The 16,628-nt window shown below is 39.3% G+C and overlaps 1 protein-coding gene and 1 pseudogene across 1 annotated transcript; both read right to left on the reverse strand.

The window, feature by feature from the left end:
- Positions 1–712: 712 nt before the first annotated feature.
- On the reverse strand, positions 713–1,672 carry LOC138177090 (olfactory receptor 10Q1-like; annotated as a pseudogene).
- Positions 1,673–14,339: 12,667 nt separating this feature from the next.
- On the reverse strand, positions 14,340–15,613 carry LOC138177016 (olfactory receptor 10Q1-like). The gene has a single exon (XM_069107998.1). The coding sequence runs from the start codon at positions 15,300–15,302 to the stop codon at positions 14,340–14,342; it is 963 nt and encodes a 320-aa protein (XP_068964099.1). The 5' UTR covers positions 15,303–15,613.
- Positions 15,614–16,628: the final 1,015 nt, after the last annotated feature.

Consider the following 16,628-nt stretch of genomic DNA (forward strand, 5'->3'; position numbering starts at 1 on the left):
TCTTTTATTTCTGTGTTGTAGACCTAGATACAGTATTACTAAGTCAAAGGGTATGCACAGTTTTATGGCTTTTGGGGAATAATTCTAAACTGTTTTTTAAAATGACTGGGCAAGTCTACAGCTTTGCAAAAGTGCATTAACATATCTGTTTTCCCACAGTCCTTCCAGCATTTGTCATTTAATTTTTTTGTTAACTTTGCCAGTCTGAGTGTGAGTTGGAACCTCTGAATAGCTTTAACTTTCATTTCTCTAATTGAAAGACAGAGGGCTGTTTTGATTCAGAGCACTTGGCTTCAAGTTTTAATACTTCCACTTACTGCTTAGATGATGCTAATCAAGTTAACCAAGTACTTAGTATCTAAAATGATGGGGCTAGACAAAGACCTCTAAGATCCATTTCTACTCCAAGTCTATGATCTTGTATTGTCAATCTGTGATAATTGAAAGGACAAGCACATGAATGGGAAATATGTAACAAGGAAACACAACTCTACAGAAGGAGCATGATTAAGCAGTTTTTATTATCACATGTTCTCTTGGGTAAGGTTCACAACAAACAATGTAAATACGAACCGAACATTTCTAAATGATGAATACTAATTGCAGAAAATTGCAGGGTATAAAGTGTGAGTGAGAAACTACATTTTAGAATCATTTTGCAAAGGTGCCATTATCTTAACAACCTACATAAAGTTTCTGCCCCACCCCTTTATTAGATTTCAGAAGTTCTTTTGCAGCTTATGGATTTTTTCAGTGCATCTTTGACATCCTTGTTCCGTAGGGTGTAAATGAGGGGGTTGAGCAGAGGAATGACAAAGGTGTAAATCAAAGCGAGATGCCGGTCCTCATCCTCAGAGGTGCTGGACCTTGGACGCATGTAGACCAGACTAGAACATCCATATTGTAGTACCACCACAGAGAGATGTGAAGAGCAGGTTGAAAAAGCACGCCGACGTCCCTCAGCAGACTGAATTCGTAGAATGGCTTTGGCGATGAAGATGTAGGAGATGGAGATGAGCAGGAAGGGGACAGTGAGCACAAGGGTACCCACCATAAATAGAATGGCTTGGTGCATTTTGATATCCCCACAGGCTAGGCGTAGGACAGGTGGGGCATCACACAGGAAGTGGTTGATTTCCAGGATATGCCCACAGAATGGCAGAGTGCAGATAAGTACTGTGAGCCGAAGTTCAAGGAGAAGAGCTAGACTCATGAAACCAACAACCAGCTAGGTACATCTCTTCTGGGTCATGATGAGGGTGTAGTGTAAGGGATGGCAGATGGCCACATAGCGGTCATATGCCATGATAGCCAAGAGAAAGCAATCAGCACCACCAAGCGTAAGAAAAATGAATATCTGAGCTTAACAGCCAGCCAATGAGATGGGCTTCTGGGCCCCAAAGAGGTTGGAAAGCATCAATGGTACCACAGTAGTGGTATAGCAGATCTCCAGTAAGGATAGGTTAGACAGGAAGAAGTACATGGGGGTGCTCAAGGAGCTGTGGGTACACACAATGCAGGTGATGGTAGTGTTGCCACACAAGATCATCACATAGAGGAGGAGGAAGAAGCAGAAGAGGAGGGCCTGGATCCTGGGGGAAGTGGTGAACACCTGGAACATAAACTCAGTGGGGCCAGACTGGTTGAGAAGGAGAATGTTGGGAGAAGACATGTCACCTGCCAAAGTCAAGTCCAGTTAATGGATTATCTACATTATACTAGGAGCTAATATTTTCCAGAATGATGGAATCAAAAAATTTAGAGGTCCAAGGACCTTGACAGTTCACCTTGATCAACTGATTTATCATGCCTGTGCCTTAGTATTCTTATTTATATGAAGAGGGAAGAACAGTAGATTGTCGCATAGGTCATTCCCATTAACAATTTTTGTTTACTTGCTTGACTTCTATGTATTAGGTCCTATAGTCTCTCATAGAGCCAATGGTTTTATTTTAAAGTCCCTTCCACCTCTCATATACTATATTCTGTATTGTAAGGCTCCTTTCAGGCCTTAGATTCTGTTTTCCCTTTATAGCCCATGATTTTATTGGTGGTTATGGGTGTAATTAGTTTAGGAAACTCCCAAGTGGAAGCAACAAGAACAAACTAACAACAGAGATCATGAAATGACATTTCTTAGAAATCTTTAAGAGAGAGGCAGAGGCAGGCACTTATCTGTATGAGTAATGTTAGATGGACATCATGGTAGTCCTGAAGTCTGAATCTAAGACATAAAAATGAACTTTTCTTCCACTTTTCGAGAAAATTTCAGTCATTTTTATATTAATTAAAATGTCTACATGATGGAATGGTTGAATTTCTCACTTTTTTCTACGAGAATGCCTCTATATTTGGTAGAATAAGACTCTACTGATGTCCTTCAAGGCTTTTTCATGACATGGAATTGACACTGACTTCATCTAGGCTGTACTATGGCACAAAGGCCAGGAATGAACAGTATGCTCTTCTGACAACCAGTCTGACCTGAGTGAGGACAGGCTTATTATCAGTTAAAACTGCCCAGTGATAGATTTTTCAGTAGAACTCTTGAAGCATATCTACAAAGGCTCTGAAAGGTTGCAATCTGCACCAGGCGCAAGAAGGTCCACTTTGACATAATGACTAATTATTTACATGACTAAACGTTAGTTCCAGAATCTAGGTGTTTTTCTATTGTAGAGCTAAAATCTCTTCCCCTAGTTGCCTCATGATTGATTAGCTCTCACTCTATTTCTTTCTCATCCCATCACAGCCAGGCGATATTCCTACCACCAAAACTACTTAGCTACATAATTTATTTCATCTCTCCCTTCTATTATGCCTAATATTATATGTAAAGGATCTGTTCTTTGTTCAGTTGTGGTCATTCTTGCTGGAGGAAGTCATTAAGATTATCTCAAATCACTATCTTAGCAGATGAGTCCTGGGGAGTTGCTTAAGGCATTAGAGTTACGCTACCCCAGGTCACACATTTAATAAACATTACTGAACCCAGGTCTTCCTGACTCCAAGCCAAACACACTATACATTGACTCAAGGTAACTTGATATTTAATATTTCAAGAAGTCAGTTGAATGCTCATGCTCAGACTTCTTTTTGAGACTCTACTTTCTTTCCTTTAAAGATGCATTTTGTCATTTCATTGAACAACCTTCACTTCCTGTGTTTCTATCCTTCTGTTGTCATAAAAAGAGCAATAGACAAAGAGTTGAAGGACCTGGGTTCAAATTTCTTCTCTTTGCCTGAGTGATCATTGACCATGACCACTCTGCTTTAGTTTTCATTTCCTGATTTGCAAAATGAGGATAATCATTTGTGTAGCTTGTGGGATTATTATGGATCAAATGAAATAATGGCACTAATGTGCTCTGAACTTGTCCAGCTCCAAGCCATTGTAAACATAACCTTTCATGATAGTAATTATAATAAAACTCAAGTAATTATGATAAAATTCAGAGACAATGCTTTTTGGGTTCCTAGGATAATAATTGTTCACAATCTCATAATGTCAAAGGTTTCCTCTTTCTGCAAATACTCTGGGCATTCATCATTGGGAGTAATACTGTCCTGATTTCATACATCACTACATGAAAATATTCATGATTATGTCTACCTGGATAATCCTTCCAAAATCATACATCCTTATACACCTGGGCCTTCTTGACCTGTCTAACTTTTGTCCATGACCTCCTATGAATCCTTTGTAGATGACCTTCACTATGTGATAGAGGTCTTCTTTTTACTTTTATACTTTTTATTGAGATTATTGTAGCACTTGAGACGTCTCTATCTATTGTGCTTTGTTCTTTTTATGTGACCAGGTGTCTCCTTTTCATCTCATGTATTCCCTGGATAATGTATTCTAGTCCACTTTCCCAGCAGAAGATGCCATTAGTTAAATACCACACCTACTCAAACGCGAATCTCTAGCTCTATTGGTCACTCCTAATTTTATATATATTTTTTTGAAATTGTGGGATTCTATGATTTCCAGATATATGGAAAAATATCAATATTAGAAAAGGTAAGTTTTTACACAAGCAACACCTTGGAATGACTGAAGAATCCACGTATGTGTTTAAGATTATGCCTGTTATATCGATTATGCCTGTTCTTACTCCCTATTCAATACTGTATCCAGCCCAATTCATTGGCTATCTTTAGTAGCTGTCATACACACTGGCACCCATGAATGAGTTAGGTCCAAGGACCATCATTTGCATAGAATGTCTAAGTCAAATAGAAATTCTATGAAGATAATGAGGTCCTCCAAATGTTCCCACTTGCAGATAACACCATGCAAATTTGATCATGACCCCAAGATTACATGTTTGACTCAGTGAGATATATGACTTGTCTAAAGGAGATCAGCATGACAATACTCAAAGAAAAAATAAAGAGATGAGTAGTACCTATTTCCCAGACTTTGGTCATTTCACAGTAGAAAATTTCTTTAAATTTTCCAAATCTCTTTTACATGACAACATTATTTTCTAATAATGAAGGTAGAGAGAGCTCTTACCTGGCAATGATTCTTCTCTAGAACAATAATAAAATTAAAAAAAATGTCAGTAATAGCTCACATGATTATATAATTGCAGCTTTTCCAGCTGATGTGTAAAATCATACCTGCAATTGTAGCAGTGAGAAGGAAGAATAGAAGAAAGAAACTTATGAGGACAGAGAAAAGGAGGAAGAAGAGAAGTGGGGAAAAAGGAAACAAAAGAGAGGGAAGGGGAAGGAGGAGAGTAAGTAGGATACAACAATTGCTGACTTCCAGGTCAGAGATATTTCCTCTGCTTCAGTCACTTGATAAATTCTTTATTTTTGTGCACATGGTGATATCAGCTTAACACACATAAAACAACTTGAGCACAAGCTAGCAGAAAAGCCATATCAGGAGCCCTGGGGCTCAGCATTGTTGACAGTTGACTTTGTGACCTTGGGTAAGTCACTCAAATATCTGACTCTAGTTTCCATATCTGTTGAATGGGGCATGTGGTCTAGATGACCTCTAGTGTGTTCCATCTCTAGAGCTATATAGAGTGGCTTGTGAGACTTTGGGCCAGTTATTTTTGTAAAATGAGGGCAGACAATTAGATTTTCTTTATCAATCTTTCGAAGTCTAAATTCTAGGATACGAGACCATACAAATTAGTGAAAATAAACTAGAAAAATGGAATCCTCTTACCACAGTCTCCATCAGTCATCTGGGGAAAAACTCAAATCCACAGACTACCTTTGCACCAACAGCCTCCTGGGACAGGCCATCTGGAAAGTCAAGCCCTCTGTTTCCTTTTCTCTTTTAGTTAAATGGAATGGGGATCCATGACCTTTCAATTTGCTGTGGTCTCCAAGAAGAAGAAGCCCTGGCTGGTGGGTAATTCTCTGTCTGCTCTCTGGCTGAGCATTTTCCAACTGCAGGTCTGGAAAGTCTTTGGTACCCTACACTATGTGAGGTCCTTGGGGAGGAGACATCTTTGGGCTATTTTGGTGGAGGGTACCACAGAGGCTTCCTAGACAAGGATACAGTCTCAATGTCTCTCTCTCTCTCTTTTTTAAAGCAATCGGGGTTAAGTAACTTGCTCAAGGTTACACAGCCAGTGCTGAGTATCTGAGCCCGGATTTGATCCAGGTCATCCCGACACTGGAGCCGGTGTTCTTACTCGCTGAGCCACTTGGCCGCCCCTAAGCAATTGGGGTTAAGTAACTTGCTCAAGGTTACATGGCCAGGTGTTTCTGGGTGGGTGCTAAGTGTCTGAGCCCGGGATTCGATCTCCAGGTCTTCTCAACACTGGAGCCGGTGCTCTTACTCGCTATGCTACCTGGCCGCCCCTTCAATGTTTAAGCATCATTAAAGCCTGCAAAATTATTCCCTGGTGACTCTATTAATACTCTAGTCATGTCTAGTTCAGATGAGTTGTTATCAAATTTCCTAAGATTTTTCTAAGGGGAATATGTTTTTGTAAATAGGACTTTTCTCAGTGTTCTCCCTTCTCTCAGCTTGATGTGACCAGAGATTTGGAAGAATAAAAAATGTGAGCTGAAGACAACAATGACAAGGAAAATGGGAAATAAGATTTCAGCTTTGCTACATGGAGATTATTGGTGGTGTCTTGGGACCAGTTGGAATTGTGCTTTCATACCCTCTAAATCTTCATCAGGGACTTGTACATCCATGTTCCCAAAAATTTCAGCAGTAGAAAATAATGAAGACACATTTTTATGCCAATATAATACTCTCAGGAAGCTTTTGATGTGATGGGAAGAGGTCTGGCTTATATGTCAGAAGATCTGAGTTCTAGTCTCAGCTCTATCATTAATGCACTCTGGGTTCTAGAGCAAGGCATTCAAATCTCTTGGAATTGGGTTCAAATTGATACCTGATGCTGGTACTTGATCGGCCATCTTGAAAATAACAAATATTAATTATGTTTTGGGTAATCAAAGGGCTTACATCTAATCTTCTCAAACATTCTAGAAAGATTAATTTTAGCTTATTCATATGTTGATAATAAAAACCATCTCACACTGATCAAAGCAGAGGAATAGTGGAATGTGTTGGGGATAATGTGCATGTTTATATGACTCAGCATTTCCCTTGCTTGATTCCACTTTTCAAACTTCTAGAAACTTTGCTAGGCTCCTAATTTTCTAAACTCCTAAGAATTTTCACAATTTTGGGGCGGCTAGGTAGTGCAGTGAATAGAGCACCAGCCTTGGAGTCAGGGGGACCTGAGTTCAAATTCAGCCTCAGACAAAACACTTAGCCATGTGACCTTGGACAAGTCACTTAACTCCAATTGCCCTGCCCTTCCACCCTCTACCCCTCACAAAAAGCAAAAAAAAGAATTTTCATACCTTAAGATCCCAACCCTTGTTGGATGTAGATCTTTTAAAGTGATATAAAAGTGACAAGTTTAATATACTCAAGTGAGGTCACAGATATCTGGAAACTGGGGCAATATGTGAGCACCAGACTAAAGAACCAGGTGCCAGGTGAGTGCTTGGGAGAGGTGAGGGAGGCAATCGCAGAATATCAGAGTTGCAAAAGACCTTTTAGATAATTTATTCCAATCCATGCCTCAACAGAAATATCCACAACACCAGAGCTGTGAAACAGATAGCCCACAGACTGCATGTAGCCCACAAGAGAAAGACAGAAAAAATCCTAACTTTGAAAAAAGTGGCAACATTATAGACAAATGGAGGAAATGCAAGACTCTTTAGTTTAAGTGTGACGATTGATTGAATGATTCAGTGAAATAAAAAAAAAAAATAACATTGCATAAGAAAAACTCCTCACAATGTATTGCTTACAATAAACACATTTTTAAAAGATAAATATACACAACCTGTATCTCTTTTGTATATAAACCTTGTAGAACAGCAGGATCAATGACACAAGTTGTTTAAAAATTTTGTTTATATTTATTAATTTTTTTTTATAATTCTAAATTCCTTTCCAGAATGTTTGTACACATTCACAGGCCTACAAAGGATGCACCAACGTGCCTGTTTTCCCACAGCCTGTCCAATATTTATCATTTATTTTTGTTGTAATCTTTGCCACAATGATGAGTTTAAGGCAGAATCTCAGAAATGTTTTAATTGGAAATTCTCTAATTACTAGTGGTGGCAGCTAAGTGGTACAGTAGATAGAATGTTGGGCCAGAAGTCAGGGAGATTCCTCTTCCTGAGTTCCAATCAGACCTCAGATACTTCCTAGCTGGGTGACCCTGGACTAGTCATTTAGTCTTGTTTCCCTCAGTTTCCTCATCTGTAAAATGAGCTGGATAAGGAAATAGCAAACTGTTCTAGAATCTTTGCCAAGAAAACCCCAAATGGGATCACAAAGAGTTGGAAATGACTGAGAAATGATTAAGCAATCATTACTAGTGATTTGGAGATTTTTTTTAAAGATTAGGTTATTGATAATTTGATATTTTCTTGATAACTATACCATTTCAGACAATTTATCAACTGGGGAAGGACTATATTTTCTTATAAATGTGAATCAGTTCCTAATATAGAAATGAGGCCTTTTTAAAAGAAAGTTGCTACAAAGATTTCCCCCCAGTTAATTATTTCCTTTTTCATCTAAGTTTTATTAGATTTGCTTATGTAAAAATGTTTTGATTTTATATAAATTAAATTATTAATTTTGTCTTCTCTGACCCCCTACTCCTTGTTTGACCACTACGTGTTCTCCTATCCATAGGAGAGGTATTTTTTGTTGTGGAGGTCATGATCTGAGATGCATTTTCCCCCCAAGTTTTAAAAATTTGTTTGCAACAAGACTTTTATGCCTATGGTTACTTTTATGTAAGGTGTGAGGCTTTGGTCTAAATCTAATTTATTCTATATTACTATCACATTTTCCCATGGTATCTTTTGGTTAAATCCTCATCCAAGTAGCTGGATTCTATGCTTTTATCAAGTACTAGAGTGTTAGATATAGTTGCTTCAGTATGCTGTGAACTTAATCTCTTCCATAGATTGTTTTTTTTTTTTTGAGAGGGGAGGGCAGGGCAATTGTGGTTAAGTGACTTGTCCAAGGTCACATGGCTAGTAAGTATTAAGTGTCTGAGGCCAGATTTGAACTCTTGGAAGATGTTGTCCAGGCTCATTTTTTTCATCATGATTTTTCAGTATACTTATGATTCCCAAATTATCTCTCTTGGATTTGTTTTCCAGGTCAGTTATTTTTCCATTGAGATATTTTACCTCTTTTTCTAATTTTTCATTCTTGATGTTTTGTTTGACTAATTCTTTGTTCCTCATAGAGTCATTAGCTTCAATTTGGTTGATTCTAATTTATAGCAAATTATTTTCCTCTATTAGTTTTTGAAGCTCCTTTTCTATATGTTCAGATTTCATTTTTAGTTCAAACATTTTTCTTTTTAGGAGCTGGTATTTTTCCTTGTAATGTTTTCCTAATTTCACAGTTTTTGTTTTAGAAAAATTATTCATTTTATCTTCTAACTCTGTAATTTAGTTTTCACAGTTCTTTTTGAGCTTATCTGAGAATGCTTTCTATGCTTGAAGCAAGTTCGTATTCGCTGTTGAGGCTTCAGCTGTGGGTGCGGAGTCAATACTGTCTCCTTCTGAATTTGAATCCTCTTGCTCACAATAATAGGATTCTAGAGTCTTTGTCTTTGCAGTCTGTTTTTTACCCATTTTGAGGCAGGGCCTTAGCCACACCCTTCCTCTAGGGTTCCCAAGCTTTTACTGTTTAACATTTTGCTTTGGGGCAATAATTACCGTGTTTTCAGGGTCAGAGCAGGAGGGGATGGGATTCAAGCAGATAGCGTTCACTCTGCCATCCTGTTCCCTGGAAGTTTAGATAGGGGATTTTTAAATTTCTAGGCTGTGGGTTGGTAGTCCCAGGAGTAGCTGATGCCACTGCTGGGGCCCCTGTATTCGTCTCTTACCTAGCTCCATCAGATCCCAGCCCTGCAGTAATAGGCTTGGGAATGGCCCTTGAGGTTGGTGGATCAACTTGACCCAACTTTGACCAGGATTCATCTGGGCCTTGCCCAGAATAATTCTTATCTCTCTACCTTGGAGGGCTGTGATAAAATTCATATCTACTAGTGTATGTTGAAAAGCCAGTTCATGAAAAAATATATGGAACTTACATTCACCTTACCTCTGTCCCTTACTTGCTGGGCAACCTTAGGCCACTCACCTAGATTCTCTGATTCTTAGCTTTCTCATTGTATTTTATTTTATTTTTTTGCTTTTTTGGAGGGGGGAAGGTAGGGCAATTTGGGTTAAGTGACTTGCCCGAGGTCACACGGCTAGTAAGTGTTAAGTGTCTGAGGCTGGATTTTAACTCAAGTCCTCCTGACTCCAGGGCTGGTGCTCTATTCATTGTGCCACCTAGGTGCCCTGGCTTTCTCATTTCTAAAATGCAAAACAAACAACTTCCCTACCTTGTTCATAAAATCTTCATGATGGAAGTGCTTCATGAATTGGGCAATATATGTATCATTATTATTATTCAATTATGCATCTCTCCTAATTCTTTAAAGTGTTTGACAACAACACAAGTCTTTGTTTTACTCTGGACAACTCTACCAACAGGGGTACTATACTGACTTGTCTGTGCACATGTTGTCTACCCCAATAAAATGTAAGCTCCTTGAAGATCTTTTTGTTTTGCCATCATATCATTACAGTACTTGGCTCATAGCAAAAAAGGACTTACTAAATATTTGTTGTCTGAAAAGAGAGAGAGAGACAGAGAAAGTGAGTGAGACAGGGAGACAGAGAGAATGAGAACAGATGAGAACAGAGAGATGGAGGGAGAGAGAGAGAGAGAGAGAGAGAGAGAGAGAGAGAGAGAGAGAGAGCACCTAGATAAATACTCTGTGATCTTGCTGATTCAAGATTTCCATTCAACAGTGCTTATACCAACCCACTGATGGTTTCTTGTTTTGCACAACTCTCATTTATTCTCTCCCCAATTTTTACCTCAAAGGGTTCATTCCAATGTGCTAAAGGATTTGCTTGATTCCTTGACACCTCAAGCATGCCAGTGTGGTATTCTAGTCCTTCATTTATCATCCCTCACTATGGCTTATGATGAGATCATCTTATCTTTTATACAGTCCTTTGATGCCTTCTCTAGCCTTGTTCTTTACAGTTCATTGTTGGTTCTATATCCCATTGCCCTTTGTTGGATGCTTATCTTTCTTTGGAGACAGTATCATTCCAGGTCTGGTGACCATGTGGCAGCACTGGTAGAATATTTAAATTGAAGAGATGGCCCTTTGCTCTTATGGAAAATGTGAAGCCAATACATGTATTATTTCATAGTGTTCAAGATTCAGATAATTAGAAATAGTTCTTTTGGGAACTGGTTAAATTTCTAGACCTTAGAACTTAGAGTTCAATGGAATAAGGGCCCATGGCTTTCCAAGGGAGCAGGGTTTTCTGGAAAAGATTGGCTTTAACTGGTGCTTCAGTTCCCCATCTTGCTCTAGGAAAACTAATCCCATCAGTATTCTAATTTCTTCTGAAAAGAGCATCATAATCATTAATTGGTATATAGTTCCACTCAACAATCTTGTGGACACTCCCCCCACCCCCACAAGAAGATATCCTATCTCTCTTATTAGAATATAATTTCTGCGGTCTTTATGCAGTACCTGATTACTTGAGTGGGAGTCAGGAAGATCTTAATTCAAACCTATTCTCTGATACCCATGAGTTGTCTGACTTTGGGCAAGTCATTTAATTTCTGTTTGTCTCTGTTAACTGTAAAACAGAAATAATGATATCTACCTCCCAGGGTGTTGTGAGGATTAAAAGAGGTTGTACTTGTAAACTGCTTTCTAAACATTAAAATTCAAATTGTTAATTATTATTATTATCATCTTTTTTGAGGGCAGAGACCATGTTCCTCATGTAGTTGTATTCCCAGACCATGACCAAAAGTAGATCTCTATATAATTATTCAAACATCCATCTGTAGGTATCCATCCATCCATCCATTCAACATCTTACTGTCCCAGGCAAATTTCTAAGATTGTAAGTCATAGACCAGGTGCTAACTAACCTCTCTTGGGAGAGAGAATTTCTCATCAGACATTCCTAAAGTTGTGGAGCAAGACTCTATACTCACTCTTCCAACCTCCATGCACAACAGCACATTAAATATCAAGAAAAATACCAGCTATACCTCTGGGTTCTAGTTCTTTCTCCAACGCTGCCCATTCTGAATCCTCATTCCCTCAATGTTAGTTGCCTGTGATTAATGCCCCAGATTCATTTAACCAGTTATAAATATGCGTCTCTGCTTCTTCTGGGCTGAGTTAGGAAGGGGGCTCAGGATTTCCTTGCTTACCATCTGATTTCTGGCAAATGCCACTATGATGGATTCTAGCTCCTAGACTTCTGGTGTCCCACTTTCCTGAACTTTCAAAGCTTACAAAACAGGGAAGAATAAATGAAAAGAAGCAAAGAACAGGGGCCTGGATTTATGGGCTTCATGATGAATGCAGGTGGGAAGGGCCCATTTCTCTCTCCCTCTCATGCTTTGAGATAGGGAAAAAACCCCAAAGCTAGAGCAAGACCTCATTCAGATGATTAGGGACACTTGAATGTCCCTGTTACCACACCTGGGTCCAGGGGTAGTACAAAGGATGCTCTTTGTCATGTGGTTAGCAGAATAAAGTCACTCACCAGATACAGCCTTGACTCCATTCTTGGGTCTCAGCCATTTCATAGGCTCCATCAGCAGGCAAAACAAAATCCCAGTGCTCTCCTCTTTGAACTGAGGGGCAGCCTTTCTAATTGCTCTGTGAAGTCATTTCTTTGTCTTCTGAAACCATTTATATTAATTTTGAAACTACTTATTATACAACAATTGCTAGTATATACAGAAAGGTTTTGCAGCTAGGTGGTTTAGCCAAGAGAATGTTGGGCCTGGAGTCAGGAAAATTTGAGTTCAAATCCTACCTTAGTCACTAGTTGTGTGACCCTGAGCAAGTCACTTTCATTTATCTCAGTTTTGTCATCTGAAAAATGAGCTGGAGAAGGAAATGGCAAACCAGTCCAGAATCTTTGCCAAGAAAATGACTGTGAAATGTCCGATAAGACAGAAAACTCAACAGCAAATACGTGGAGATTTAAGGTTTGGGAAGTGCTTTGTATATATTGTCTCATATGTGCTGAAATAATAGTATTATATGTATAATTATTGTCATGAATTTTAAAATAATTATTAATAATTGATATTATTACTACTTACTAATATTAATGTAGACAGTGAGATGGCACAGTGAATAGAGTGCCGGGCCTATAATCAGGAAGGCATCTTCCCAACTTCAAATCTGGCTTCAGACACTCTCTAGATATATGATCATGGGCAAACCATTTAATTCTGCCTACTTCAGTTTCCTTATCTTTAAAATGAGCTGGAGAAGGAAATGACAACAACCACTTTAATATTTTTGTCAAGAAAACCCCAAATGGGGTCATAAAGAGTCAGACACGACTGAAACAATGACAATAACAATAATACTATTATATTATAGTTCATTATCACTACCTTGAAATCTATAATGAGACTGGTAGAAAATAAAAGTTCTCTGAAAAACTCTTGGGTTCTACAAAAAGTAAGATAGTTCAATTCATAGTCTGCAGGACTGCAAGGGACCTTAGTCATCACTGATTCCAGCCATCTCTTTCTGAATGTGGGAAAATGGATTGTCAAAGAGGATAAGTGATTTGTCTGAATTCACAGAGGGAATAAAAAAAGAGACAGAATTTCCAATGAGAACCACTGATCCCATGGTTGCTGTCCATTCCACAATATCATGTCTTTCTCATGGAATGGGAGGGGATGCTGTGTGCCCATGTACATCTCTTCCAATATTCCTATAAACTGATATTTCAGGTGATTACCACAGAGTTAATACCAAGTTGTGCTATATCACAATCATTACTCCATTTTATGTTTCCCTGTAGACTAACTAGATATATCCTTGGTAATGGCAAGATTTATTGAAAGAAAATTAGAGTTATTTAACCTGTTATTATATTTTAGTTCAGACTGTTAACTTTATCTGTGTCAGAAATTCTTTCTATTAATATAAATAGACATTTAAGCCATAATTTATCTTAGAGCTTTCATGGGATACTGTGTAGTTAAGTGACTTGCTGAGTGTTCTACAGTTAGTCTGTGTGCTAATGTGTGATATTCTTAAATGGTGATGATGATGATGATAAAGTAAGCTCCTTTCTGTGGGCAGATTATTATTATAGCTGCTTCCTCAGGAGGCAGAATTCATGGTGGCAAACTCCTGGTGCCCCAGGGTAGCAGAAGAGCATGTATAGATGCCAAATCTGATCAGTATGTAATCAGGGAATGTGAGGTCCACACCTCAACTCTGCCACTTTCTAGCTCCATGACCTTAACACAGTCATTTTCTTTTTCTGTGTCTCAGCTCTCTTAATGTGAGAAAAGGGGCTTGGAATACATAACATCTAAGGTGTCTTCCAGCTTTGATCCATGAACCAATCATGCTATATTCCTTGAGTAGACAATTGCAACAGTGAGGGATGTAGAGGGAGCATAGGGTGTCACTTAAAAGGGGCTGTCTGTTTGTAAAATGTTTGTATTTTAATCCACATTTATTATCCTGGTGTAGAGTCTCACCCCCCCCCCCAATGGTGATATAGACCTAATCAGTCAGTTGACAAGCATTTATTGAGCACACACTATGAAATGGAAGAAACTGAATAAGTATAAATTATGGGAAATGATGCATTGGAACTGTGCTTTTTAAAGGCTCTGTGTTTTAGGAACCATGTCCTACCATCTTCCTTCACAGATTCTCAGAGGTTCCCTTTTTGCTCAAGGCCTTTTTCAAGGCATTTTTGACATCCTTGTTCCTTAAAGTATAAATGATGGGGTTGAGGAGGGGAGTGACAAAGGTGTAGACTAATGCAAGATACTGATCTTCATCTGCAGGGGTGGTTGATGGGGGCCGAAAGTAGACCAAACTGCAGCAACCATATTGTAGCAGGACCACAGTGAGATGGGAAGAGCAGGTGGAGAAGGCTCTCTGGCGCCCCTCAGCTGAGGGGATGTGCAAGATGGTGATGGTAATGAAGACGTAGGAAATGCATATGAGCAGGAAGGGGGTAGTTAGTACAATCATGCTTATCACATAGAGCACAGCCTGTGGCACACGAGTGTCAGCACAGGCCAGGTGTAGGACAGGTGGTACATCACAGAAGAAATGATTGATCTCCAATAAGTGTCCACAAAAAGGCAGGGTAAAGACCAATGATGTGAGTGGCAGGGAAAGGAAGAGAGCCAGGCCCAGGGAACCAGACACCATTTGGGTACACAGCTGTGGGGTCATGATGAGAGTGTATTGCAGGGGATGGCAGATGGCCACATAACGGTCATATGCCATGACAGTCAATAAGAAACAGTCTGTGCTGCCAAGGGTGGCAAAAAAGAACATCTGGGTTGCACAACCAGGCAATGAGATGGGTTTCCTGGCCCCTATGATGTTGGAGAGCATCAGCGGTACCAATGCAGTGGTATAACAGATCTCCAGGAAGGACAGGTTGGACAGGAAGAAGTACATGGGGGTGTGCAGGGAGATATGTGTGTACACAGCCCAGATAATGGCAGTGTTCCCACAGAGAATCATTACATAGAGAAAAAGGAAGAAGCAGAAAAGCAGTACCTGGATCTTGGGGGAAGAGGTGAACATTCGGAATACAAACTCAGTGGGGCCAGATTGGTTGAGATGAATAGAATCAGGAGAAGACATGTCACCTATCAAAGAAAAATAGAAAGTCAAGCCCCATTATTAGATTCCCTTGATAATATCATCGAGTCTCAATTTTGTTGCTAGAGGCATACTGATAGAACTTTGAACTTTCAACATTTACTAAGGATCTGTTGGCAGAATTAATTTTACATCTTTGACCCTCAATTCCACTGGTTCATGGAGGAAGTGAGATTTGATGATCTCTATGGTTCCACCTTTCTTTTGCAGTCTCATAATGTATATCTTCAGTGCAAAACTCTCTATGTTCACTCTCCAAACCCTGCACTTGAAAAGCTAAGTTGAGTCTCTAGAGATCAGTTCACTAGCATTCTAGGGGTAACCATGAGTGGTTGTGATTTTAACATCATTGTTCATGAGCCCCCATTCTGAGTAATCTTCCCAATATTAATTAACCAGTGGATATTAATTTGCTCCTACAAAGGTATATGTACTGAGAAGGTTTATAAAAGATAGAAATTAGGAAAAAACCTCTTCTGAAACCAAGAGTTTTATTTTCCCTTCCACATAACAAAGTCCTTGAAGAGCATAGACTCAAATTTAAACTATTGGTATAAAATAGTCCCCTTCTCCCCAAGGACCTGCCCACCCTCATGCATTCTCCTTAACAAACACACACACAGACATGCATGCACACATGCAACCATGCACAAGAAAATCTCCAGGCAGAATCGATTCTAACTTCATTAAAAAAGATATTGAGGACATCAGGTAGAGGATGTAAGTCATCACGTGGTACCTTCTAGGCTTAGGCATCTTTTTCTTTACTGGAATATCCACCAAGATTACTTCTGGGAGTGACATAGTCAATGGATTTTGAGCAAACTTTGTAGCTTGGTTGGGCCAGTGTCTTGTAGGATGAGGTCTAGTGGCTGCTGGAGCAATGCAATGCTGGCCTGGGTCAAGCTAGCATTACTGCTGCTACCAGCTACAGTTGTCTCTGCTACTGTCACAAGTAGCTCAGGGCACTTGAGATGGTTCTTCTGATCTTTTGAATTTCACCAGTTTCTCACCTGATTCATTCTATCTCCAGATTAACATTCACCTAATATCAGGAAACATGAAACTATAAAAAAGGCCCTTTGCACTCAGGGACATATGGCAGCTGGGCGAAAGATATGGCAGCGTGCCCCTATTCCTGCCCCACCTAGAAGCACTTAGTTATCCTTGGTACTGAAGGGCTACCAGGGAGAGAGTAAATGTTTGTCTGCTCAAATCTTAAATGCACACTCAGTTTTCAAGGAAAAGATTTGTATTGCTTGGCAATCAACTAAAATATTTTTCTTCACTACACACCATATCAATAGG

This window comes from Petaurus breviceps, unplaced genomic scaffold (assembly GCF_028583685.1).
Source record: "Petaurus breviceps papuanus isolate PSGF00001 unplaced genomic scaffold, PetGlider_PUasm1.0 90330, whole genome shotgun sequence".
In the NCBI taxonomy this organism is placed as follows: Eukaryota; Metazoa; Chordata; class Mammalia; order Diprotodontia; family Petauridae; genus Petaurus; species Petaurus breviceps.

What these genes read in the sequence shown, in the direction of transcription:
- LOC138177016 (XM_069107998.1), bottom strand. Translation starts at nt 15,302, where the DNA reads ATGTCTTCTCCTGATTCTATTCATCTCAACCAATCTGGCCCCACTGAG.